Source organism: Diabrotica virgifera, chromosome 1 (assembly GCF_917563875.1).
Source record: "Diabrotica virgifera virgifera chromosome 1, PGI_DIABVI_V3a".
NCBI lineage: Eukaryota > Metazoa > Arthropoda > Insecta > Coleoptera > Chrysomelidae > Diabrotica > Diabrotica virgifera.
The window spans coordinates 78,426,098-78,453,911 of record NC_065443.1 but is presented as its reverse complement, the minus strand read 5'-3'; the positions used below and the strand labels follow the sequence as shown (position 1 = coordinate 78,453,911).

The 27,814-nt window shown below is 32.7% G+C and overlaps 1 protein-coding gene across 1 annotated transcript; it reads left to right on the top strand.

Annotated features, from left to right (window-relative positions):
* Positions 1-1,681: 1,681 nt before the first annotated feature.
* On the top strand, positions 1,682-26,288 carry LOC114349393 (uncharacterized). The gene is made up of 3 exons (XM_028299749.2): positions 1,682-1,937; positions 11,619-11,780; positions 25,788-26,288. Exons 1-3 carry the CDS (start codon positions 1,889-1,891, stop codon positions 26,033-26,035), a joined length of 459 nt encoding a protein of 152 aa, XP_028155550.2. The 5' UTR covers positions 1,682-1,888; the 3' UTR covers positions 26,036-26,288.
* The last annotated feature ends 1,526 nt before the right edge of the window (positions 26,289-27,814 follow it).

Below are 27,814 nucleotides of genomic sequence, written 5' to 3'. Positions count from 1 at the left end.
ATTGACAATGAATTATTTAAGAAAGTTACAATATTTCTCCGCTATTCTCGCACGATCGTTTCTCGTATCGCCTCCAAGTACTTGCACACCGCGAATAGTACTCATAACCAACATTACAGAGGAACTAATCTGACAAAATCGGTTTAAAAATGAATTTAAATAAAATAAAAGTGATGACTTAGATGAGAGTGAGATCGAAAAAGTCGAAGAGTATACCCAATATATCTAAAGTCACACGATCAACCTAGGCAAATAGAATCAAACGACAGAGATAACTAGAAGAATCCAAATGACTTGGGCAGCAGTAGGAAGTAGGAAGATTTAGTGATATGTTGAAAAACAAAAAGATACCAATAAATCTAAAGAAAAGGGTATTTAACAGTTGTACTCTACCAGTTATGACTTTTGGAATGGAGATCGTGACACTTACAGAGTTATCAATCAATATATTAAGAACAACACAGAGGGCTATCGAACGAGCTATGTTAGGAGTATCTATGAGAGAACATACCTATACGAAACGAGAACGTACGAAGCAAGAGGAAGGTGGAAGATGTAATTGGAAGAATTGCGCAAATGAAATGGAACTGGGCAGGACACGCGCACAGCAAAACAACGATAGGTGGACGAGAAAAATTGTACATTGGAGACCACGCGAACACAGTCGTAGTAGAGGAAGACCACAAAAACGATGGCTAGACGACATCAAAGCAAAAGTGGGGAGAAACTGGCACCAAATAGCACAAAACAAAGAAGAGTGGAGAACTCATGGGAGACCTTTGTGTGATGGTACACGACAACCCTCACGGGTTGGTGTACCAAGTTGTATAATTTATTACGATAGTAGCAAAGTTCAAAGTATTGAACTCATTTGAAAGACTGCAAAGAAAGCACACGTCATTCTTGATATACGTATAGTACCTCACCATATATGGTCATACATATTGGCACTGTTTTTAATTAGAACAGATATAAATAGTAAGGTCGAGTACCTGAGACGTCGTCGTTGTCGTTGCACTCTCTAGCGCGTAGTCAGGGGATATAGTTACCAAGAAATGGGTTATCCCCGACCTATCTCAAGGTCTACGTAATGTAAATGTACTAATGTAATGTAAATGTCTAAATTATATAAGAATAAAGTTTCTGTAAAAAGTTTAAGTTTGTTTGTTCGGGGTAGTGTCTTCGTTCAGCAACCCCCAACTTTACAGGGGGATGCAGTCCAGGAGTGGATGCAAATAGGCTGAAGAAGAAGAAGATATAAGTGTAATGTATAATTGTATGTATACACCGGTATTTTAGGCGTTAACGCCCTTCCGGTAGGGATCTATGAGGGAGTATCACCGAGACGCAAGCCCTTATCCCTTGTCGTACTGCTCCCTCATAGGCCGATCAGACGCCCGCATATTCCAGTCTAAGCGCCAGATTCATATTTAGAATTTTATACTGATGCGTTAGCCTTTTTGTTTTCCGATGACCTGACTGGGCTCGAACTCACATACCTCACGGCGAAGTGAAGTGGCGGTCAGCCGCTAGTCCCACTGAGCTGTCCGATCGACATGTATAATGTATAATTCACTGAGCATATTTAGTGACACAAATAAATATTGAGTCAGTGTATATGTGAAAATATGTCACGATACCTTTTTTTTACTGTTTGATGTATAATGTGATAATAATTTAAAGTGGTAGGAAATAATATATGTCATATAGTTCTAGGAAATATAATATCACACAGTTATGTATATAGGTATTATAGCAGTCCCTACATTTATAAATTGTTTAAATAAAATATCATATCTATTTACATTGAAAATAGATAAGATATCGATTGACGGGATCGTTTAGTCAATCTTACAAATAGGTACATCTTTAAGTAAGTATCATCAACATGGCGAACTTATTGGGAACAATAATTTTATTTGGATTTTTTGCACTGGGTAAGTCTTTCTATATTAAGGGAGATATTTTATGTAACAAATAAATTGTGAATTTCTGGTGTTTTGTTTCGTTTTGCTGTAATATAATGACCTTATGTTTGTAACATTATCATATAAGTACAGTCATTCTTTTTTATAGCATAGGTCCTAGTCACGTGGGTTAAGATATTTTCGAAGGTCCTAAAAAGTTATTTGTGCTATCTTAAATCTAAATTTTATACAATATTATTGTATTACTTTAATGTACCAGATTACTGAATTTGTTGAAATATATATTTGTTCTTCATCATCACACAGCCAAATTTGTCCACTGTCGGACATAGGCCTCCTCAAGATGTCTCCACCCTTCTCTGTCCTGGACAGCTGCAATCCAGTTTGTCGCTATTCTCTTAATATCGTCGGTCCATCTGGTAGGTGGTCTTCCACGACTTCGTTTGTCCGCCCTTGGCCGCCACTCTTCCTTGTCCATCTGTTGTCTCTCTGTCTTGCGACGTGTCCTGACCATTTCCACTTCAACTTCGTAATGCGCTTTATGATGTCTTCCACTCCAGTTCTTCGCCGTAACTCATCATTTCGTATTCTGTCTCTCAAAGGTAGGCCAAGCATTTTCTTATTGATGTTTTAGTCAATGTCAGTGTTTCAGCTCCATAAGTAAGCACCAGAAGTACGCACTGGTTAAATGCTTTTCTTTTTAGCTTTATTGGGATGTTTTCCTTGAACACGTCTCTTAGTTTGCCATACGCTGCCCATCCTAAAGCTATTCTTCGAGATAATTCGCATGTTTGTTGTCTCTACTCTAACTGTTTCGATATGGCAGTTTTCTAGTGTCAGTGGTCCGCTAGGTACTAAATTGGTCATCATTTTAGTTTTCCCAAAGTTTATTTCCAACCCTACTTTTTGAGAAACTCGTTGTAGTTCTTGCAGCATTTCGTGGGCTTCCTTTAAGTCGTCGGTTAATAAAACTATATCATCTGCAAATCGTAGGTGGTTCAGCCTTTCGCCATCGACATTCAAACCTCTGTTTTCCCATTCTTATATTTGTTCTTATATTTATTTTAATGTACCAAATAATTAATGCTATAATTCTTTTTCTTCTTCTTCCTTTTTATACGTAATTCTGCTAGTTCATTGGCGGATTGATAACGAGCGATCCACAATTATTGGGATCAAAGCTAGCCGTGCAAAAAATTACGTATGTCTTGTTTTAATCTGAATTTATATCATTGGTTTATCAATTAATTTTGATTAACATTATAAAACATAAAAAATCAGTCAAAACCAGAACTTTAATCAAAAATAAAAAGAATTAACAAAATTATAAGTAACAATAATAAATAAAATCAAACAAGATCTCTACATAACCTTACTTTTCTTGTTAAGTTGACGTACACTGCAAAGTTGACATAAACTGGAAAGTATATATCTGAATTAAGAATAGACATGCACTGTATAGCTATCTCTGTCGTTCAGAGCCACCTATGGTGACAATAATTTTGGATCACACGTTATCTCTATGGAAGTTTGTCACTTCATCTTTTGTGCGGTCGGTCGATACTTCTACCGATTGGTGATTCAGCTCTTGCTATTTTGACCACACGCATCTCCCCCATTCTGCTTATGTGGTTATTCCATTATTTTTTCTATTTAGTGATCATTCGTTTATACACTGTCACTGTACGTTACATTGTCTTATAATTTCTTCACTCTTTCGATCTCTCCGCGTATTTTCATTTTCTGTAATTCTTCTAAGTACTCTCATCTCTGCCGTTTCCAGTAGTCTTTGTGTTGTGTTTGTATCGGGTCTTGTTTCTGATGCATATGACATTATTGGTCTTACACTGGCTTTATAAATTCTTGACTTCATCTCAATGTTAATATGTCGGTTTCGCCATATAGCGTTATGAAGACATCCTGCCAGTCTATTTCTTTTTGTACTTGATTTCTCACTTCTTTGTCCAGGTCACCGTAACTTGACAATGTAATTCCAATGTATTTTATTTCCATTAGATACTTGTTCAATACTGATACCATCAATTTCTATTTTACATCTGATTGGTTCTTTACTGATTACTATTGTTTTAGTTTTCTGAGATGAAATTGTCATATTGAATCCTTTTGCTGTTATTTATGTTTAAACGTTTATGTGTTGGTCCGTTATGACTAGTGTGACCAACTCAAATTCAGTTGAATTCAAGACAATGTTGAAAAAAATACCTGAAATCCGGGACTTTTCAATGAAAATCGGGCCATTGTTATGTTGACAATGATATTTTTGATGAGATTAAGCCACCATTGGTTGTAATGGTAATTACATTTTTGTTAGTTTTTGACGTCTCGACTTTCAATCCAGAAATCGTTCTCAAACTTTGTAAATGTTACAAACATGTAAATATAACCTTACGGGGATCGGTACAAACTTTCGGCTTCAATACTATTTAAACGGGATTAATTTTTTTCGAATCCTGAGAAATTAGTAAGTCTTTTTGAAAAATTTAAACGCAGAATGAAAGATTACATTATTGCCGAGGGCCGAAGGTCCCTGAACACTTCTATAAGTTTATTTTAATAAGTTACAGGGGTAAAAAACTAAGAGAACATTTAGTGTGATTTTTAATTTCTAATATATCACTCAAAATTAAATTTTATTTATTCTAAGGGACTTTCGGCCCTCGGTAATAAAGTAATCTTTCATTCTGCGTTTGAATTTTTCAAAAATAGTTAATAAGTTTTCTCGGGATTCGAAAAAAAAATGAATACATTGAAAATTTTGACAGGCGTCAAAATTTTGCATTTTGCTCCTTTCCCCTTAAGTTAATATAAAAAATTAATTATCATTACAATCAATTGTGGCTTAATCCCATCAACAATATAATAATTGTCAAATCATGCCACAAGAAAAAAGCTTCAGAACATTTTTATGTTGGTTACATCTTACTACCATATTTGTTGAACAATTCATGAATTTGCTTAAAAATCAGAGAAAGAAGAAAGCCTTTAAAAACAAATATTTTCTCGTCCCACCAATTCAGTGTGATGTGAATATTTGGAAGAATAACGTATTCAAAATTTTAAAATAGAATTTTACCAAAATGTTGAAAATTAGGATAGCCCGGAAGCCTTGTCCGGGACGCCGGGACACAACTTCGTAATTCGGGCCATGTCCCGGATTTTTCAGACTAGTTGATCACACTAGTTATGACTCATGTATTTGGGTCATTGCTACTGAAATGTACATTTTCAATTATAAAAAAATTATAAATTAAAAATTTAAAAAGCCAACTATGAAAGACCTTCATAGAACAGGAAAATCTAAATATTAATACTCTAATAACAGGTAAAGCTTAAATTTTTTTTATATTGCTTATATTTTTAGATTTTGTAATGTTTTGGTTAACACAAGTGAGACAGTAATTAACAAAAGTGAGAAAACAGGAATCTATATTAATATAACAATCAAAATAAAAATTTTATTCTGTTATAAAAATGCAATGTGAAATTATAAAAAAACTTTTAAGAACTGTCGTGATGAACCAGGCTGTGGATTTTGTTGAGGTGTAATATCTCCTGCAAATTCCTCAGGGACTGGAGTGGATGGTTGGGTTATTTCATTAGGCTGAGCTAAAAGTCTTTCTCTTCCTTTTTTAGCATAGTACGATTTTTTACTTTTTTCTCGCCAACATTTTCTAATCTTCCTTTGCTCTCGTTCTGATAATTCATCAATTGTCTTTATAGGTCTGGATCCCGCGTGTGAAAAAAAAGTTGATTAATAGCAAGCTGAAAATTTGTTAATAGCTTAAGGGTGTCTAGTCGGACAAACTTTGATATATGGGAACACTGGAACAGGGGAAGTTTTAATTGTGGAACAGGTTAAAAATTTGGAACGGTCAGACTACGAAAACAGCACATGTATTTTGTCCGACAGAACAGACTTAGACTCTCCGAACAGAGATTAAACTCTCTTGCAAAAATCAGACTGCTATTTATCACCAAATGGGCGTTTTAATGAGTGGAACATGTAGAATATGTCAAATGACAGGTGATAAATACCAGTCTGATTTTCGCATGAGAGTTTAATCTCTGTTCGGAGAGTTTAAGTCTGTTCTGTCGGACAAAATAAGTGTGCCGTTTTCGTGGTCTGACCGTTCCAAATTTGTAACCTGTTCCACAATTAAAACTGCCCCTGTTCCAGTGTTCCCATATATCAAAGTTTATCCGACTAGACACCCTTAAGCCATTAACAAATTTTCAGCTTGCTATTAATCAACTTTTTTTTCATATGCGGGATCCAGACCTATTACTTTACCGGCTTCTTTACTAGCTCTATATCGTTCTCTAGCCTTCCGTTTTTCTTCTTCATGCAATGCCGGATTATTTTTAATTTTTTCTCTTAACTTACGCATCGTATTTTTTAATCTTTCCCTAAGAACACTCTCCTTTTTTTCATTGTTTTTCGCCGACTTTGCCATTTCTACAAACTGTCAGTACTACATTATTAAAAAAATCTATGTTTATTTTTAAAAAAATAAGTTTTAAGCAATGATTTAAGCAAAAAAATAATAATATTTTGTAACAATTTAATCAAACCTCATTTATGTTAACTCTGTCTCACTTTCGTTAACATATAAATTAACGCAAGTGAGATTAACGAAAGTGAGGTTTTATGTTAAAACGCCAAATCCCTGATACATTGTTTGGATGGTGACGCCTTTTTAAGAATAACTACTTTGCTTAATTTCCTAGCATATACAGTTTACAAACATTACTAATTAAAAATTTTTCACAAAATATACTTATTAACAAAAGTGAAACATTATGCTTACCGTTTGTGGGTCTTAACTCCGTTTTTCTATTAATATTTGTTAAATTTCATAGAACAACCTACCTCTCTCAAGGCTTTTATTCAACTAAAGAAGACTTGTCCAAACACTTAATGTCACACTATCAGCGCCATCTAACTGAATTTATGTGAAATAATAATTCTATTAACGAAAGTGAGAATGAATGATGAGGACACCTATAAAAATCTGATTTTAAACTATAAAATAAAGTATTTATTATAGGGGATGATAAAACTAAGAAATAATGTCAGCTATTTTATCATTCTCTGTAATGATTTATTTTACATAATATCTATGTTAAAATGCCGTTTTTTTTGTTTCAAAGCTTATATTAGCAAGGTGGGGACATTAACGAAAGTGAGAATTGACTCCTTTAATTTCAAAAAAATATAGGATTGGTTTTATTTGTGGGATTTAAATAATCATAGGAAGTTAAGTTCTAATGCACTTTATTTGAGTGTAATATTATGCTAATTATGTTTTCTTATTAAACCTTATTTTTGCTTAAAGGGCATCAAAATGTACATTTTGAAAGCAATGACCCATTTAAGTTCATTTTTCAATTCGATGGGTCTATCCTGCACTGTTAGCTATTTTTCTGGGTTATCTCTTCTCTTTTTGAATATATTTAAGTATAGTTCTTCAACTCTAACTTTTCCCATGCGTCACGATTAATTTTCAGTAGTAATAACCCGAGGACATTGACAATTATGCGAAAAAATTTAATAACAGATTTCAAAAGCTTGTTGCTTGGAAACTGTTTCCAATAATCAACATTATAGAAGTTTTCAGGGACTTTCGGCTTCGGCACTCATAGACCAGGGCGGATCTGTGAAAAAAAGTTAGGTGACAACTTCAACAATAATAATTGATAAAAAAGGGTTCAAGGCAGGTTTTGTTTATATTCGATTCAGAGTTGGACTACCATCTCCATATAGCAACTATTTCAGCATCCTTATGCATCATCAGTGAAATTTATGCAGTCACAACTCTGAAGGGAATATAAACATTCTGCCTCTTTTAAGGCAAACCATCGCGATGCAATGAACCCACCTTTTGAGACGCAATCTAGCGACATCTCTCGTATTACGAGGAAAACAACGAAAAGCCCCAGATAAAAAGTTTACTACTTTTTAAACAATTAGAATAATTGAAATAAAAATATAATAAACAATATTTTAAATCTAAGACTTTTCGTTAATAAACTGCTTTCTGGCTGCATCCCATATCTCCGGATTTTACAATATATAATCACGTAGAGACGACGAAAATAGGAGAAAGCAAATAGAGGACACTTAGGCCACGCATTTACCTTCTCTTCGTCTAGGAAAAGGACCGAAAGACAGTTTCTAAATACTCAAAAACTGAGTAAAATGAAAAAGATAAAAAAGGGTTCAAGGCAGGTTTTGTTTATATTCGATTCAGAGTTGGACTACCATCTCCATATAGCAACTATTTCAGCATCCTTATGCATCATCAGTGAAGTTTATGCAGTCACAACTCTGAAGGGAATATAAACATTCTGCCTCTTTTAAGGCAAACCATCGCGATGCAATGAACCCATCTTTTGAGACGCAATCTAGCGACATCTCTCGTATTACGAGGAAAACAACGAAAAGCCCCAGATACAAAGTTTACTACTTTTTAAACAATAAGGGCCGGTATTTCAATAGCTACTTAAGCTTTTGCTTAGCTAAGCCTGTATCAAAAGTTAAGGATAAGCTTAAGCTGAGTGCCGTATTTCCATCATTCTCATAACTAAACTGATGCTCAGCTGTAAAGTTAATTGGTTTGGTACCTCTGAATACGTCAAAGTGCCAGAGCTAACTGTTCTGAGGTAAAAACCACTAGTGTTGACATTTAATTTTATCTTGTCATCTGTATCAATGTTATTTTTACTTCACTTAATTTTGTGTAAACATGGTACATGTGTTTTTAGTTTATTGTCTATATTTTCTCTGGTTATATTTTTATTGTTATTTTGCATAAGCAATAGATCCGTCTTTGTAATTTTGTTTATTGGATATATTCCTTAAAATGTCAAATTGGAATGTAAGTTTATTTTTGTAAAATAAATATACTTACCAAGCATTGCAGAAATAAAAAATTTTCATGTGCCTACACCTTAAAAAAAGTAGTAAGAATTTTAATAATCGTTATTACGATTAATAAATTAATAGATTATTATTTAATAATCCAATAATAACGTTATTACTTAAAAGTTGGTTTTCAAAACAACTCTATAATTAATAATCTATAGAAATAACCTCAAAAAACAGAAAACAAATTTTAAACAAAGGCTTAAACCAACTCCCGTGCGAGCTTAAAATTATTTGGTTTAAGCCTAGGCTTAAGCCTCAAATTGAAGTGGAAATACAGGCATCTAAGCTTAAGCAAAGGCTTAAAGTAAGCTTTGGCTTACGTGAGGTTTTTTTTTTTTTTTTATTTGTGACTTTAGCACTTAGCTATTTAGCCAGATACAACTTGATAATAATTAATACTAATACAAAAAAACTATTAAACCTAATACAAATGATTAAAAAGAAAAACATATTATTCTAATTTACTTAATACTAAATAAAAAAGTGTCTATCTATACCTACTATTGCAAACAGATCAAAATAGTCAAAAGAAAAAAAAAACCTCTTAAAAATTACTAAAAGACATTACTATAAATAGGGAAAAGGAGGGAAAATAAACAATTGGGTAAAAAAAAGGTTAACGAGATTGGCTAAAATTGATTACAGACATACATTTGTACTATGTATAAATTTGATTAGACAATCATATACTCTTTTGTCATTAGTAGCCAATAGGTTATTTATTTGGTACGGAGGAAATATTAGGTTATTAGGAAATATTAGGAAATATTAGGTTATTTATTTGGTACGTGAGGTTGGAAATACCGGCCCTTAGAATAATTGAAATAAAAATATAATAAACAATATTTTAATTGACTTATGCTCCTTCTGAAATATGCCCGGAACATTAATAAAAAAAATTTAAATATTTATAAATTTCGAAAAACATCGATGTTTTTCTACTTTTTTTGCTTGTAACTTTAAAACGATTCATTTTGGAACAAAGTCGTAGGGAAATAAAATAAAGATAATTGAATTTTGTATGATAAACGGTTGGTTAAAAATGTCTTAAATTATTACCCTTTCTGCAAAATAGCAATAAATACAAAATACAGGGGTAAAATAAGCCTGTTTTTAGTCAAAGTTTTTCAACCACTTTGGTTGCACTTAGAACTTTCGTAATTTGCTTAGAAAATTCTTATAACATACTTAAATCTTTTAAAAAATTTCACTAAAATCGACCTGATAGATTTTGCAGAATAACTTTGCAATCTAATTTTTTTTTTTTAAAGTTCAAATTTTTTAAAAACTTTCTGAACAAAAAGTAGACGATTTAGAACTTTGCTAAGTTTTTTACATATAAAGAGGATCTCTAGGCTTTAGAGGTTTTGGCTTATAAACAAATACAGTGAGGACGTTTGAGTTGGAATAAAGTCATTTTCTTGAGAATGGGCGACTCTGGAGATAATCCCGAAACAGATCTATTTTTATTTTTAAATTATAATTTTTTGGCATAAATATCATACTAGTGACGTCATCCATCTGGGCGTAATCGATGATTTTTTTTAATGAGAATAGGTGCCGTGTGGTAGCTCAATCGAAAGGCTATTCAATTTTGTATTCACTAATATAAACATTAACATAATTATTTATACAGGGTTTGAATTAAACAAATATTTTTTGAATTAAATTAATTACAATATTTAGGTCACTAGTATGATATTTATGCCAAAAAATTATAATTTATAAATAAAAATAGATGTTTCGGGATTTATCTCCAGAGTCGCTCATTCTCAAGAAAATGAATTTATTCCAACTCAAACGTCCTCACTGCATTTGTTTATAAGCCATTGTTTATAACTTTACACAGTGCTGAGGCCGCTTAAATAATCCGATTTTAATTCTGTAAAGTGTATTAGATAGGTAGAGAACCTCTTTATATGTAAAAAAATTAAAAAACTTCTAAATGGTCTACTTTTTGTTCAGAAAGTTTTTAAAAAATTTGAACTGTTTTAAAAAATTTTAGTTTGAAAATTATTATGCAAAATCTATTAGGTCAATTTTAATGAAATTTAGTGGACGGTTTAAGTATGTTGTAAGAATTTTCTAAGCCAATTATGAAGGTTCTAAGTGCAACCAAAGTGATTGAAAAACATTGAAAAAAAAAGTCTTTTTTGCCCCCTTATTTTCCACTTATTGCTATTTTGCAGAAAGGGTAATAATTTAAGACATTTTAAACCAGTCGTATATTATACAAAATTCAATTATCTTTATTTTCTTTCCATGCGACGTTGTTCCAAAATGAATCGTTTTAAAGTTTTAAGCAATGAAAGTAGAAAAAATCGATATTTTTCGAAATTTTTAAATATTTAAATTTTTTAATAATGTTCCGGGCATATTTGAGAAGAGTCAATTATAATTATTGAAGTTGTCACCTAACTTTATGTGCAAAAATCCGAATGCCACCTCTCACATCCACCTCAAAACAGATCCGCCCTGGTCTATCAGTAATAATGTAATCTTTCATTCTGCGTTTAAATTTTTCAAAAATATTTATTAGTTTTCTCAGGATTCGAGAAAAATGAATACCTACATTTAAAACGCACTGAAAATTTTGACAGACGACATTTTGCGCCTTTCGCCTCAATAAAATATTATTTCTTTGATACTTTGATCTTGATATTTTTGTTTCAAGACTTACAAAAAACGCTTTACACATATTTGATAGATAATAACAATTTATTTGTTTTATATATTTTTAGGGTTTGCAACTCAAGAACTAATATCCTGTTACGATTGCAAGCCAAGTGCAGACAAACCTGATGAATGTGTTTATCCAGAAAAGAATCTTGCTCCCGTTAGTAACTGCCAACCACCGTCAAATGGAACGGCGGTGTGCGTTTCGTCTTACGTTCAAAATATAAGTAAGTCATTAAAAATTTAAAGATATATAATACTAGTCCAGAGAAATAAGATTTTTCTCGTGACACATCCCCCTCCAGGCCGAAACCAAATTTTTTGAGTAGTATGGACATATATGTATTAATAACATGTTTCCTGCAGCCGATTTTGATGATATACATAGTTATAAACAAATGTAAACAAAAGCAAAAGTGTAACATGATTAACACACATTTAGGAGGACGGAGAAGTACAGAAAGTTGGAAAGTATTAAAATCGCTACGACAGGAAAAGAAAAGAGATATAATATCAGCAATCACACCGGATCAATGGGACGAATATTTTGAAAAACTCCTAAATGAGGACAGAGCGGAATTTTTAAATAACAGTGATACCAGCAATGTAAATATCTTAGCCTCACCATTACGGGTAACAACAAAAGAAGTAGAAGTATGTAAGTTTTTAAAAAATAACAAAGCACCAGGACCAGGGAACATACCAGCTGAACTAATAAAATATGGCACAACAAAATTATATGAAAACCTGGCTAAACTCTTTCAAAGATGCATCAAGGGAGCGGAAATCCCAGAAGAATGGAAGACATCATGGATATCCACCATACATAAAAAAGGCAGACGGGATCAATGTGACAACTACAGAGGCATCGCTGTAACGAACTCGATCAGCCGAATATACGGAAAACTGATTAAAAATAAAATCGAAAACGAATATAAAGATATAGAAGCTGAAGAACAGGCAGGATTCAGGGCAGGGAGATCAACGGTTGACCATCTGTTTTGTATTACACAGATTATTGAGAAGAAACTGGCCGTCAACCAGGAGGTGCATCTGTTATATGTGGACTTAAGAAAAGCGTATGATAGCATCCCACAAAACAAATTATGGGAAGCATTAGAGAAAACCAATATAAGCGCAAATTTAATAACAGCGACGAAACAATTGTATACCAAAACTGTATCAAGGGTGAAAGTTGGAAGCAGGCTATCGAGAGGATTCCAAATTAGCAAAGGCCTAAAACAAGGGTGCTGCCTTTCACCGACATTATTTAAGATCTACCTCGAACAAACTCTAAAACTTTGGAAACGCAAATGCAAAAACATGGGATTACCGATCAGCAACAATACAATATACACTTTGTCATTTGCAGACGACCAATTTGTACTAGCGCAACACTACGATGATATAGAATATATGACAAGGAAATTAATAGAGGAGTACAAAAAAGGTGGTTTGTAAATAAACATAAAGAAGACCGAATATATGTGTATCGGTGGGACACAGCAGGACCTTACACTGGGGAATGGCGAAATTATTAAACATTGCGACGCATATAAATACCTTGGTATGACCATCACACAAGAAGGAAGCGTAGACCGGACGATAGAAGAAAGAAACAACCAGGGAAGAAAAGCAATTACCCTTCTCAATAGCATCCTCTGGGACCAGTCAATATCAAACAACAACAAACATAGAATATACAATACAATTGTTAAGAGTATAATCACTTACAGCAGTGAAGTATGGCAAATAAAAGAAAGATACAAGAGAAAACTTGAAGCAACAGAAATGGATTTCTGGAGGCGCTCAGCAGGAAAATCAAGATTAGAAAGGGTAACCAACAACAGAATTAGGGAAATAATGAATGTGAAACACACAATAGTAGATGACATTAGTACCAAACAGCTTAGATGGTATGGACACGTACAAAGAATGTCCGAAGAACGACTCCCGAAACAAATCCTAACGTGGACCCCTCATGGTAGACGAAAAAGAGGAAGACCCCGCCTGAGTTGGAGAGAAGGCATAAATCGAGAAATGAGAGAAAGAGAATTGGATGAAGACCTTTGGATGGACCGAAGTGAATGGCGACTAGGCATCGGAAGACGTAGGAGAACGTTTTAAAACCGATATATATATATATATATATATATATATATATATATATATATATATATATATATATATATATATATATATAAACAAATGAAGATCAAAAAACAGTAAATTTTCGCTTTTTATGTCTAATAATAAAAAGTGAAGCATTCTAAACAAATTTGAGAATAAGAAACTCATAAATCATATAAAAACTTCAATATAGCGTTCGCTGAATATGTCTATCCTTATTTGTTGCTTAGAAAATTGCAAAATAAGTCATAAATTTTGAGATTTTATAAATGTTCATAACTTATGTATAAATTAAGTTAGAACCTTCTTATTACACGGAATGCTGAGACTTCTTGTGCTTAAATTTCATCTTAGATTTCAAATAAATTAGTCAAATAGTTTAAAAGTTATTTAATTTGTTTATCCCAAATTCATTTTTTTTTTTGGAACACTATAAGTCAGAAAATTATGAGGTTACAGTAATACTTCGGACAGTTTATGAAAGAAGAACATTTATACTATGACAAAAACTTGATTAAAAAAATGACAAAAATAATTTTTTCTACGGCCGTGCTAAAAGAGCCACTTTCCCGCACGCATTTTGTTTCCGAAAGTTGCACTTTCCGGCACGGCGTGCGTGAAAGTAAATTTTCCCGCAGCAGGAAAGTAAAATACCTTGTAATATGGCATTATAATATATTATTGTACATGCAATAAACTAATATTTAGATATTATTTACTTATTTAGTTCAAATTTATCTTATCGTATTCATGTTTTAATGAAATTAGCGCGATTATTTCATTCATAGGAGATTCTGACCAATAGAAAGCTACAGAAATCTAAATTAAACTGATAACTTTTTTGATAATTGCCCGTCGTCAAGCATATTACGTCAGATGCCCTTCGTTACGAAAAAATACATTCAGTGGCATTAATGACAAATGTTTTAAAAATTATAAAAGTGATGACTTTCAACCGTCAAATACATATTTATATCAACTGTGTGTTTAATTGTACTAATTTGTACTTACATAAATAAATTACAATAAAATTTTGGTTTTGAACAGTTTTATTCATGAAATAATCGCAACAAATTGCACTCGATCTCTAAAATTAATATAGAATTTTTGCCCTCGTGACACTTTGACAAATTAAAACTGTCAAAGTGTCACTCGGGAAAAATTCAATAATTTTAGAGCTCTTGTGCAATTACTACTGATCATTCGATGAAATAAAATTATTTTGACATAATATTTAAATAAAAGTCAGATCAGTGGACAATTACAATGGTTTTGAATCGTCGTCATGGAAACCAATATCGTCGTCGTGGTAACCCATTATATTGAAAGTTTGGTTTTGACAACCTTGTCAAAGAATTAATTTGTGTATTTTCACTCCTAAATAAAAATTGATATAACTCTATTTTTTGTGGCTTTTTTCCAAACGTATGGCTCTAGAAAAAATATTGTTCCTAACTCATGAGGAAAGTGTCTTCCCCGCACTCGACTGCTTGCCCGAACTCCGCTATCACGTCGTTCGGGTCAGCGGTAGTCTCGTGCGTGAAAGTATCACTTTCCGCACTATACACTCTGAGCTTCGCTGGTGTCGCTCCTGGCGGATTACTAATTCAACTTTCACCGGTAATTTTTAAATTTATTATTTAATTATCGCTTAATATTTACAACGCAAAAAAGTAATTAAATTGTAATCGATTTTTTTAAGATTTTGCTAATCATTTTGACGTTCTATTGATAAAATATGAATTTCTTACTTCGGATACTTTCACAATTATCGTGTAGATGGCGCTAAGATGAATTGATTAATTGATAATTACATATTACGGAACATTAAAAAAACTTAAATTCAGTATTTAAAAAGTAAGTATATTTAAGGTAAAAATATATACCACAGCTTTGACCAACTAATATTTTTTATAATTAATGTTTTTAATTTTAATTTTAAATTAATCATTTTGACATTTATGTCAAATTTCCGGTAAACGTTTACAGACTTGCCACTACTGGCGCTCGCGAATTTGTAAATATCCCCTCTACGCACGGTTCTTAGACATTACTACGGTTGCCTAAATCGACTAACCAATGAAAATTAAGGGTAAGATTATGTCACGAGAGTTTACTGTCATTTGAATCGTAATATGATTTTTTTCGAATCCTGAGAAAACCAAGTATTTTAGAAAAATTTAAACGCAGGAAGCAAGATTACATTTTACCGAGGGCGGAAAGCCCCTTAGAATAAACAAGCAGATTCTATTGAATGAAATATTTGAAATTAAATATCACACTTCTTTTTTGTTTTCAGCCCTGTAACTTATTAAAATAAACATTATAGAAGTTTTCAGGGACTTTCAGCCCTCGGTAATAATGTAGTCTTTCATTCTGAGTTTAAATTTTTCAAAAATATTTATTAGTTTTCTCAGGATTCGAAAAAAATGAATACAATTAAAACACATTGAGAATTTTGACATGCGTTAAAGTTTTGCATTAACTCAATGTAAAATTCTGAACTGTTGAATTCCAGCTTCCCTAATAATTATTTTACATCAAAAGACATTAGAAACTATTTGAAGAGGATTGAAATCTGTATTGCAAATAACTGCTAAAATTGGTCTACGTAATTAAACATATTTCAAAATTTTGTAAAAATGTAATACATTTTAGTTTTCAGCCCAAACTTAGGCCACACACAATACAATAATGTTCACATTTTTGAACTGTCAATATTTTTATTTTATCATCTATTGTTTAAAAACAATACAGTTGATAAGATACCCTCAGTTGCGGAGAAAGGATTAATAATAAAGATTTTTTTATTCAGTCAATGGTGTGAGCACTGTCAGTTAAATAGTAACGTGTGGCCTTACTTTTACACGCATACCTATTGTGGCAAATGTATCATATTTTTCAAAATTTTGGAATGCATTTAAGTCGTAGAACAATTTTAACTTTTGATTTTAATACAGATTTTAATTCTCTACAAGTATTCTTTCATGACTTTTGGTGTAGAATTCAAATGTAGAGATGTAAAGGGAAGCAGGAATTCAACAATTCAGAACTTTATATTGAGTTTCCTATGGTCCTTTTTACGATTCGCCACCCGGTATAAGATAAAATGTGTACTATTTGTCTTATTATTTCATAATAACACAAATAATACACATATATACACAATAACACACATTCAATGATCGAAAATAATTTAAAAATATGGGAATGTAAACTCTTGTGACGTAAAATCAAAAATATAAGTCTCCCCACCACCGTCGGACAAGACAACCGTAATAAAGTCTAATAACCGTGCCCTCCACGTACGAGCTCACAGCGTATAGCCCGATCAGGGAACACAAAATTTTACGAAAACCTCCAAAAAAATAAAGGAAGGATGAAAATTTGGGAATAGGTAGTTGAAATTGTCTATTATTATATAAGAACAAGTTTACAATTCTACATCCCCTCCATTTTTCAAAAATTGGGAAATACGAGGTGAAAAATATTTTCTCGTGAGTGAAAAAATATAAGTTCAAAATAGGCCTGGAATTGGATAAAATGACTAATTCTAAGCAACTTTTGTTCTGAGTTTTTTCACAAATCAATACTTTTCGAGTTATTTGCGAGTGAATATGTTCATTTTTAACAAAAAAAACATGTTTATGGACGGTTTCTCGCAGATAACTCAAAAATTAAGTACTCTAGCGAAAAAAATATAGCTTATAAAAAATTGAAAAAAATGGTGTACGCGTGAGGTCTGCAGACCCAGTATAAGCAGAGTTGTAGCTAATGAAAAGTAGGTTCTTCTTCGTCAAATTCCAAATCGAATATTTCAATGTGAAATAACCAATAAACAGAGCACCTTTCGGGGAAAATTCATTACAACTTTTTTAAAGTGCTTAAAAAAGGTTTATTTCTGTTTTTTAAAAAAATTTCTAACTTTAAAAATAAGTGAGTTACGCTCAAAATATTGTTGGTCCCTTTTATTTTTTGGTACAAAAATCGCGAAAATCACCCCCTAATTAGCTTCCCAAATAAAATTAATCGTAACCGCTTCACAAGTTACTTTACTTATGTATTGTTTATCTATAAGTTTCATTGGTTCAAAGTGGTCAGTTTTGAAAAAAATTGGGTTTAAAATAAAACTTTTTTTTTAATTTTGAAAAAAATGGAATTGTTTAAGTTAATTCATGGAATTAACTTAAAAATTATTAGTAATACCAAAAATTTTAAAGAGTAATAAAATGTACGTTTTGCTTTTCTGAATATTTTTCCTTTTTTGTTTTCTTGTTTTACTAAAATTGTTTATGCTATGGCTGTTCAAAATTTGCCTAAACTCGTGATTAGTTACTCGTTCAAGCCATTTTAACTACAGCTTTTTCAAAAATAAGAACTTTGAACCGATGAAACTTACAGATCATATAAATAATACATCAGCAAAGTAACTTGTGAAGTGGTAATGATAAAATTTATTTGTGATGCTAATTAGGGGGTGATTTTCTCGATTTTTTACCAAAAAATAAAAGGGACAAACAATATTTTGAGCGTAACTCACCTACTTTTAATGTTATAAGTTTTTTTTTAAACAAAAATAATCCATTTTAAAACACTTGAAAAGTTGAAATGAATTTCCCCGAAAAGTGCTCCGTTTTTGGGTTATTTCACATTGAAATATTCGATTTGGAATTTTATTAAGAAGAACCTACTTTTCATTAGCTACAACTCTGCTTCTATTGGATCTACAGACCTCAAGCATACACCATTTTTTTCAGTTTTTTATAAGCTATATTTTTGCTAAGAAAATTTTTTTCGCTGAAATACTTACTTTTTGAGTTATCTCCGAAAAACCGTCCAAAAACATGTGTTTTTCTGTTAAAAATGAACATATTCACTTGCAAATAACTCGAAAAGTATTGACTTACTCTATAGAACTGGAAAAAATCTAATCTGGAAAAAACTCTATAGAACAAAAGTTACTCAGAATTAGTCATTTTATTCAGTTCCGGACTTATTTTGAATGTATATTTTTCACCTTCGAGAGGGGGGTATTCCCATCTATTTTTGTAAAATGGAGGGGATGTAGAATTGTAAACTTTTTCTTATACAGGGTGTCCAGAAACTCTACCGACAAACGAAGACAGGACATAATTTTAAGACAATTTAACCCAATTCACCTAGTCCAGTCCGAAAATGCTTCCTAAGGGAGCTATATAGAGCTCTTTGAAGATGGCGTCATGTAATTAGTCTTTCTTAAATACCTCCAGAACGCTTCTATTTAGAAAAACGAAACTTGGTATGCGTATTTACTTCCCAGAAATGAATCGATTCCATCCATTGCGAATTTCTAGTACCGGTCATAGGCGTCCGTTTTGGGTAGGGCAACGGTTATTTTATCGCATATCTTTTTTGTCTTTAACTTTTAAGCATTTTTGACTCTGAATTATTAAATTGTGAGGTATTCTAGCACTAAAAGGTACTCTTACTTTAAGTCGATAGGATACACCGTTTTCTATAAAAATCGATTTGATAATTTTTAATTCTTTGAATTTCAAAAAAAAACAAATTTTAAAAAAACTATTTAGAAAGATGAAAACTGGTACATTTATTTATATTCCAGAGATTAATCGATTTCGTTAATGGCGAATTTCTAGTACCGGTCATAGGCGTCCGTTTTGGTTAGGTCAACAGTTATTTTCAAGCATAACTTTGTTGTCTTTATTTTTTATGTATTTTTGACACTAGATTATTCAATAATGAGATATTCGAGTACTAAAAGTTACTCTTGCTTTAAGTTGGTAAAATTAATCGTTTTTTTTTTAATTTTTTTCATTTTTTTTTTCAAATTCCAAAAACTAAAAACTTTCAAATCGATTTTTCTAGAAAACGATGTGTCCTACCGACTTAAAGTAAGAGTACCTTTTAGTACTAGAATACCTCACAATTTAATAATCCAGTATCAAAATTACTTAAAAGTTGAAGACAAAAAAGTTATGCGATAAAATGACCGTTATCCTACCCAAAACGGACGCTCATGACCGTTACTAGAAATTCGCAATTGATGGAATCGATTCATTTCTGGAAAGTAAATAGGTACACAAATTTTCGTTTTTCTAAATAGAAGCGTTCTGGAGGTATTTAAGAAAAACTAATTACATTCAGTCAGATTGTTCTTTGATCGGGCTACTAGTTAGGAAAAGAACTATTAAACAGTGTAAAATTATTTTGCAAAAACATGTCGATTTTTTGCTTACTTATAAACAATTAGAATAACTTTTTATCCGTTACCCATAGAAAAATTATTTTTTCATATTTAGAAAGACTGAATTTTTATACACATTTAGAGAGAAAAAGAATTGTCCTAGGGCAATTAGAGATTAGAGACGAAGTTAGCCCCCCACTTTTTAATTCACATGTTCTTGCAAAATAATTTTGCCATATTTAGAATTAATTTTTGTCATTTTTTTTATTAAATTAATAGTGTAAATCTTCTTCTTTCATAAACTATCCAAAGTATTATCGTAACTTCATGATTTTCTGACTTATAGTGTGACAAAAAAAATTAATTTTTGATAAACAAATTAAATAATTTTAAACTATTTGACCGATTGCTTTGAAATTTAGGGTATGATTTAAGCACCAGAATTCTCAATATTCCGTGTAATAAGAAGGTTCTAAGTTAATTTTTACATAAGTTAAGAATATTTATAAAAACTCAAAATTTATGATTTATTTTGTAATTTTCTAAGCAACCAATAAGGATAGACATATTCAGCGAACGCCATATTGAAGTTTTTTATACGATTTATGAGTTTCTTACTCTCAAATTTGTTTAAAATGCTTAACTTTTTGGTAATAGACGAAAAAAGCGAAAATTTACCGTTTTTGATCTTCATTTGTTTATAACTATGTATATCATCAAAATCGGCTGCAGGAAACATAGATTATTATTATAGATGTCCATACTACTCAAAAAATTTTCTTTCGGTCTGGAAGGCGTTGTGTCACCAACAGGATATTTTTTCCTTATTTCTCTGAACTATAAAATGGGTGTTTCATAAAAAAACGGTAACACCGTCTCTAGGAAGTTATCAGTTATCACGTACAATCTTACCAGAATTTTATTTTTAATATTTCGAAAATGTTTGTCCAATTAATTATTCTTGTGAGCAGAAGCTTTTCTAGCTTTTGGTGAACTTTACTTAGGTGCGTTTAGTTTTTTTTTTTTGTAGGAATGAATGCCTTTGTTTGATTTGCTCAATTTGCGGATTTGCAGTTAGCGTTTTTTACTTTGCCTCTGCAGGTTGGATCTATGGACGGAGATGGCTGTTTTAGATGCTGATTTCTTTTTAATTTTCTTTGCCTTGGGTGTTTTTTTCTCTGTACATGATACGGCTCTTTAGCCGTAATCACTTTCTTTACAGATTTTACCTTTTCGTTTCGCGGCAACGACAATTTTTTTACTTTAATTGTTCCTCCAGTTTTCTTTTTTCTGCTAGACTTTGCAGATCCAGAATACGACAATGAGGTAGACGGTAACTTAAAAGGTTTTAACGCTCTTTTCCTTTCGTTTGCATCAACGATCCATTAGCAACTTTTTCTTCTTTTAGGCATCATAACTTGGGATGAGTCTTTGTCCGTCTGGATATGTCCATACATTCATCTCTCTTGTGCCCTTCTTCTACATTGTCTTATATCCTATATCCAACCATGTCGATCTGGGCCTTCCTTTTTTCGTCTTCCTATCTTTTAAAATTTTCTTTGCTGGTTTGCATCTTCTTGTCTCCGGACATGTCCCAACCATAACAGACTTTGATTTTTCACAAATCTTACAATATCATAACCTTCATTCAATTCATTAACCTCATCGCTTCTCCTGATTCTCTGATTCTCCATGTGCCGCCTTCCTCTTGCATAGGGCCATATACTTTTCTCGATACATTTCTCTCGAATGTTCTAAGTTGGGCTTCATCAGTTTTCGTCATTAACCAGGCTTCACAACCATAGACTACGGGTCTAATCAATGTTCTGAGATAGTCATTTTGGTTCTTTTGTCTAATAATTTCGATGTCATCAATATTTTATTAGCATAATATGTACGATTTCCACTGAAAATATGTGCATTCATTTCGCTATTACGGAATTCTTCCGATCTGATTAGCAACTGCAGCTTTTAAATATTTTTTGATGAACAGTGATGAACGGATATATTTCATTATTAGCTTGAAGAGAAGAACCAGTTTCCTTGTGACATTTTTAAGCATTATTCTCCATTTACATCTACAGTATGTTCTTTTTCTTAAAGTTCCCTCTCCTATCGGAGGTTGGATATCATAACGGCTATGGTCACTTTGTTGGCTGCTGCTCTGAACAGTTGTAATGAACTAGAGTTAAACCATTCTCTAAGGTTCCTCAGCCAGGAGATGCGTCTTCTTCCTAGGCTTCTTCTTCCTTGGATCCTTCCTTGCATAATAATTCTCAGCAACTCATATTTTTCTCCTATGGTAGGGGAGAGTTGGACAAAACCGGGTACCACTTTAAAAACCGTCTGTATCTTTTGTTATGTGAGAGTAGCAAATGTTTGCTGCAGATTGAAATATTCTCAAATGACTTAAGATTGATATGCCAATGTCAATTTTTAAAAATATTCTTAGATTTTTAGTTTTTTTATTTTTATGAAAATATTGCAAAATACCCGGTTTTGTCCAACCGGTATGATAAAACCGGGTAGTAACTTAATTACCATGTAAAAAGACTAATGGGCAGAAAATAAAATATTTATTAAAAGTATGTGAACAAAAATCGAAAATCTATGAACAAAAGTCACACATAAAAACTTCACTTACATCATCATAGGCACTACAGGCGTCATAAGCCCATTTGGTGCAAGACACACATTTTATCCAGCCTTCCTTCGCATTAAAATTTGAAAATAGTTAATTGTAATATAGACACGTATCGTCGTTATTATCTTCTTCCTCCAAACTCTCCAAAATGTTGTTTTTACCACGTTTTTTCTTTTTCTTTGTCCAGTTCACTTAGTTTTAATTTTTTTACGACTGGATATATTTTTATTTTTCCTGCTAGCTTTCTTACTAGCTTCTTCAACAGAAGAAGCCACATGCAAAAAAACCACTGCAGAAACGGGAAGTAACAACAGGTCTGATAAAATCGGGTACCCGGTTTTGTCGATTTTCGGACTACCCGGTTTTGTCATACTCGTAAACAAGACATTAAATGTTATTTAAATTTTTAAGTTATGAAATAATATTCAAAATTTTTGGCCAAATTAAAGGTAATATATACTAGGTTACATGTATTAAATTTTGAAATGGCCATTAGTTATTCATTAGAGGAGAAAACAGCTAGAAACTTACCTTAAAAATCGAGTTTCCTGCATCAAAAAACAGGTGAGGTCTTACTGCTCCGGCACAGATTACTCAAATGAGGTAGAAACGAATACACACGACTGTTGGTGGTAAAGGGACACTAATTTAGCAGACAGTTAGAAGAATTAAAGGGTACCCGGTTTTATCAACCTACCCGGTTTTGTCCAAACTCTCCCCTAATGTGATCCAAATATTCCAGTTTTCTAGTTTTTATACTGTTCGCAATTTCTAACTCCTTACTTAAACGTCGTAGCACTTCAACATTGGTAATGCTTTGAACTCACTGAATTTTCAATATTCTGTAACACTACATTTCGAACGCTTCTATTTTTCTTATATGTTGTCTCTTCAATGTCCAAGCTTCCATTCCGTATAGTAATATAGAAAATATGTAGAAAAAATGCTTGCCTTGCAGTTTCAATTCGGACTTTAATTTCTTTGCTTTGGTCATTTTTGTCATCAACCCAGGTTCCCAGATATTTGTATGTCTTTACTTTTTCTATTTGGGTTTGCTCTATCATTAACCTTTCATTTTCATGCTGTGTTTTTGAGACAATCATAAGTTTAGTTTTTTTCTTGTTTATTTTTAGTCCGTATCGAATGCAATAATCGTTAATTCTATTTACCAATTCTTGTAGCGACTCCAGGGTGTCTGCCATTAGGTATAACGGTGTCATCAGCGAATCTTATGTTATTTACTATTCTTCTATCTTTATACTGGCCTTTTGATTCCAATAGAGATTGATGATAATTCGTAAATCTCGTCTGTCTATATCTCTGTTTTTCAATAATTCTATTAGTCTACAGTATGTAGACCAACACTATATAATATCGGATAGTACATACGGCTCCAGTACACGTTGGGCCAACTAGTTGGTTAATGAGTTGGGCAAATAAGATGGGCCAAGTAAGAACAGTGATTACACTTTGGTGGAGTGTGGAGTTGCTCAGTCTGCATTAGTACGTGTACTCTGATTATGGATGTGAAGACTGTAGCAGCCTACATAAAATATTAAAATAGTAGGTACGTGACAAAAAATAACTCAATGACCAAGGTGTGAATCACCAAATGTGACAACAGCTGTTTAGCAGATCGCGCAAAAATTCTTAATATATGCACGAAAAACCGACAACATTCGGTTTTAAACCAATGCTGGCCGCCAATCCCAAATTTACGTCAAGTGGTCCTGTACACTTTGGCCCAACTATGTACACATGCGAGCAAAAAAATCGACTCAAAAGTAAAATAAGTTATATTTTTTAATTACGCATAGTTATTACGTAATGAATATAAAAGTAAATTAACATAAAAAATAAAAATTAATACTGAGTATTTCCTCTTCTGCGTTGGACTACACTTTCCATGCGAAATCTTAAGGTCCTTATTAAGTTTCTTATTAATTCCTGAAAAATCGCTTCCCACTCTTCATCTAATGCAGTTTTTAGCTTTGCCAATGTCGCTGTTGTTGGATTACGGAACCGAACCCTGCGTTTGAGCTTATCCCATAGGTGCTCGATGGGATTCATATCCGGACTCAATGAAAGCCAGTCCATTGTTGTGATATGTATTGGTGTTGGCCTGGCAATCTTTCGTAATCCGCGCTGAGTGCCATCGAGTGTTATCATGCTTTAGTATAAAGTCATCGTCCATGTAGCCGGCGTAAGGAACAACATTGTGTTGGAGAATATCTGTAATGTAACAATCCGCTGTCAAACCCCCTTCGCGACCACCACCGGGCACTAACACAAGCTCTGTTTGTCCTTCTAAAAATATACCACCCCAAAAAATATACACGAACCACCTCCATAGCACACTGTTTCGACATTGCAGCACGGGGCAAATCGCTCTATGGGCCTCCGATAGACGTGTCGTCTTCTGTCATTGCTTTACAAGCACATTCGACTTTCATCAGAGAATAAAACTCTGCACCATTGGCCAAGGTCCCAATTGGCGTGTTCTCAGGCAAACTGAAGTCGAGCTTGTTTCTGACGTGCGTTGAAATTGGGCCTTGTGTTAACTCGTCTGGGAGTCAAAGTGGCAGCCTTAAGTCTTCTCTTAACTATCCACTGAGTGACGGTGACACCTCAAACATTCCTCAAGGATTGTTGAAGCTCAAATTCTGTCGCATGCCGATTCCGCAAGACACTCAGGACAATAAATCGATCATCCCTCTCTGTAAGTACACGTCGCCGACCCGAACCTGGTCGTCGACTGTAGGTACCGGTCTCCTGGTAGCGACGGTAAGCCCTTGAGACTGCCAATTGCGTCATAAGGAGGCGACGGGCGACAGTCCTCTGACTATATCCCTCTCATAATCATGCATTTACCTGGACTGTATCCATGCACTTCGAAGTGTACATACACGTCAACGTTTGAAAATCATCTGAGACGACCACGGGCATATTTATAGAGGTCTAAATTCTAAATTGCGTAGAACATGCCCGTTACAATGTTTGTTGCATTCTCTATGTCATACAGAAGAAGACAAATTTTACAACACGTTGCGAATTTGCAAAAAAAGTTATATTTTTAAAGCTCTATAATAGACAATATTTTTTTTGCATTAATTGTTTTAATTCAAAGAATACAACATGAAATTACTAAACATAATCTACAATTCATAGAGTGAGCCGATTTTTTTTGCTTGCATGTGTAGTTGCCCAACGTGTACCTACTAGGGCTATTTTTCACTAATATTTAATTTAAGGAAAACTATACATTTATATTTTTAGATGCTGCTAGAACTGGAGTCTACCGAGGCTGCTTTAACATAACAGCAGAAATAGGCAACGCGTGTGATTTGTTTGTAGAAGAACTCTCGTCTAATACATCAACAATTAAATTTTGTCGATCATGTACTACAGATAGATGCAACACAGATTATTTGAATGAAAAGGGTGCAGCCAATTATAATTACAACCTGGAATCTTTAATAATCATTAACATACTAGCGATATTGGTTGCTAGTATTTGGAAATAATATTTAAAGTTACATAGAACCAGTTGTAGCCTGTGTTGGATAAGAGTACTTGTATCTTTTGATTAATAACTAGAGTTAAGGATAAATTATAAATTACAATGTTTTATATTTTTTTGTATTCAATTTTTAATATTTTTTAATAATTGCTAAAATTGGATTAAAAATTTTATAATGGGTTAAAACAAATATTTAAAAAATATATCATTTGGAACATCAAAATTGAATAAATAACTGTTTGTAGCTTTGTGTGTAATATTTTTTTTTACTTTGTGTCTACTTTTTGTCCCCTTAAGCGCAAATTTTCAAAGCAAAAAATGTTGCTTTACCGAAAAACAACAGAGTTAGTAGATGTCATGACTTCTGTTTGATTAGTTTGTTGAGCCACACTTTCAAAATCCTTTGCTTAAAAAGAGACGTGTTTTTATGATTTTTCTTATATTCTGAAATACAAAGTCAACAAGGAATACACCATGCGAAGTTAAAAATGCACTTTCAGAAATGAAAAATAACAAATCTCTGGCAATGACGGAGTAGTGATCGAGGCGATCAAACGAGATGCAAATAAAATTATCCAGGCTTTGGCCAAACTTTTCACCGAATGCATCTACCAAGGAAACCCCCTTCTCAATGGAAGAATGCAGTCATTGTTTTATTACACAAGAAAGGAGGCATAACAGATCTAAAAAAAACTACCGACCTATCAGTTTCCTATCACACATACAGTGCTCTTCAGATAAAACGATCCACCTTAAATAACTTTTGAACCACTGATTTTTAGAAAAAAAAACGCAAAAACACGTCAAATAATACTTGAAGGAGGAGACATTATGCCATATTTAAGATTGCCGGGAAAGGCACCCTCTCACCCCCGTACCATCCCTTTTTTAATTACTACCTCCTTTTTTTATTTTACATTTGGATTCTCCTCTTTGTTCTAATTTCAAAAATGTATCACTTGATGCTTAAAGTGATTAGTTTATGAGAAAAATAAATAAAAAAAGCAACAAAACTGGATTGAAAAATAGTATATTACATACCTAGCGGGAAAGTGCTCTATTTCAGCCGAGCGGCAAGGTAGTTTACCGAGGTGCGAAGCACCGAGGTAAACTACAGACGCGAGGCTAGAATGAGTTCCCGTTCCCGCGAGGTTTGTATACTATTTTACTCACAATCGATTAGTAGTTTATGGATTTCTAATACTCACAATATACCAATAATAATTTCGTTTCAAATATCTATCCATTTTCATTATGTGATAAGATGAATTATTTTAAGTAACCTGTGAGATCGTTGCTAGGTAACAAAACAAGTTTATAAGAAACGTCGGCGTCATCATCTATTTCTGAAACTCATAATTTTGAACAACAGGGTCTTACTTTAACCGTTAATAGTAATCATAATTCCAATGTAACTATTAATATTTATAATTCCAAATGGATTTGTGGAAAATGTTGAGTGGATTCTATTCTTTCTAAACCATCTTTTAATCAAAAATGACATTGACATTTGCAGGTAGAAAAGTGACATATGCTAGCCGGGAAAGTACTTTCCCGGCTAGCTGGGAAAGTAAAGTAAGTAATAAGTCGCTTCCTGATTACTTCAAAGGTTAGAAATCCATAAATTACTAACCGATTGTGAGTAAAATTATGTTTTTAACAATGTTATTACATACAAACATCTAGAATGAACATTTCACTACCAAAAATTTTAACAATAATGATTTAAAATGACTTTTGAAAGCTTGAATAATTATTGTTAAAATTTTTTTGAATAATTATT

Coding starts and splice junctions, on each gene's coding strand:
- LOC114349393 (XM_028299749.2), top strand. CDS start 1,889: ATGGCGAACTTATTGGGAACAATAATTTTATTTGGATTTTTTGCACTG. Junction 1,938..11,618: donor ATTTGGATTTTTTGCACTGG/GTAAGTCTTTCT, acceptor ATATATTTTTAG/GGTTTGCAACTCAAGAACTA. Junction 11,781..25,787: donor GTCTTACGTTCAAAATATAA/GTAAGTCATTAA, acceptor TTATATTTTTAG/ATGCTGCTAGAACTGGAGTC.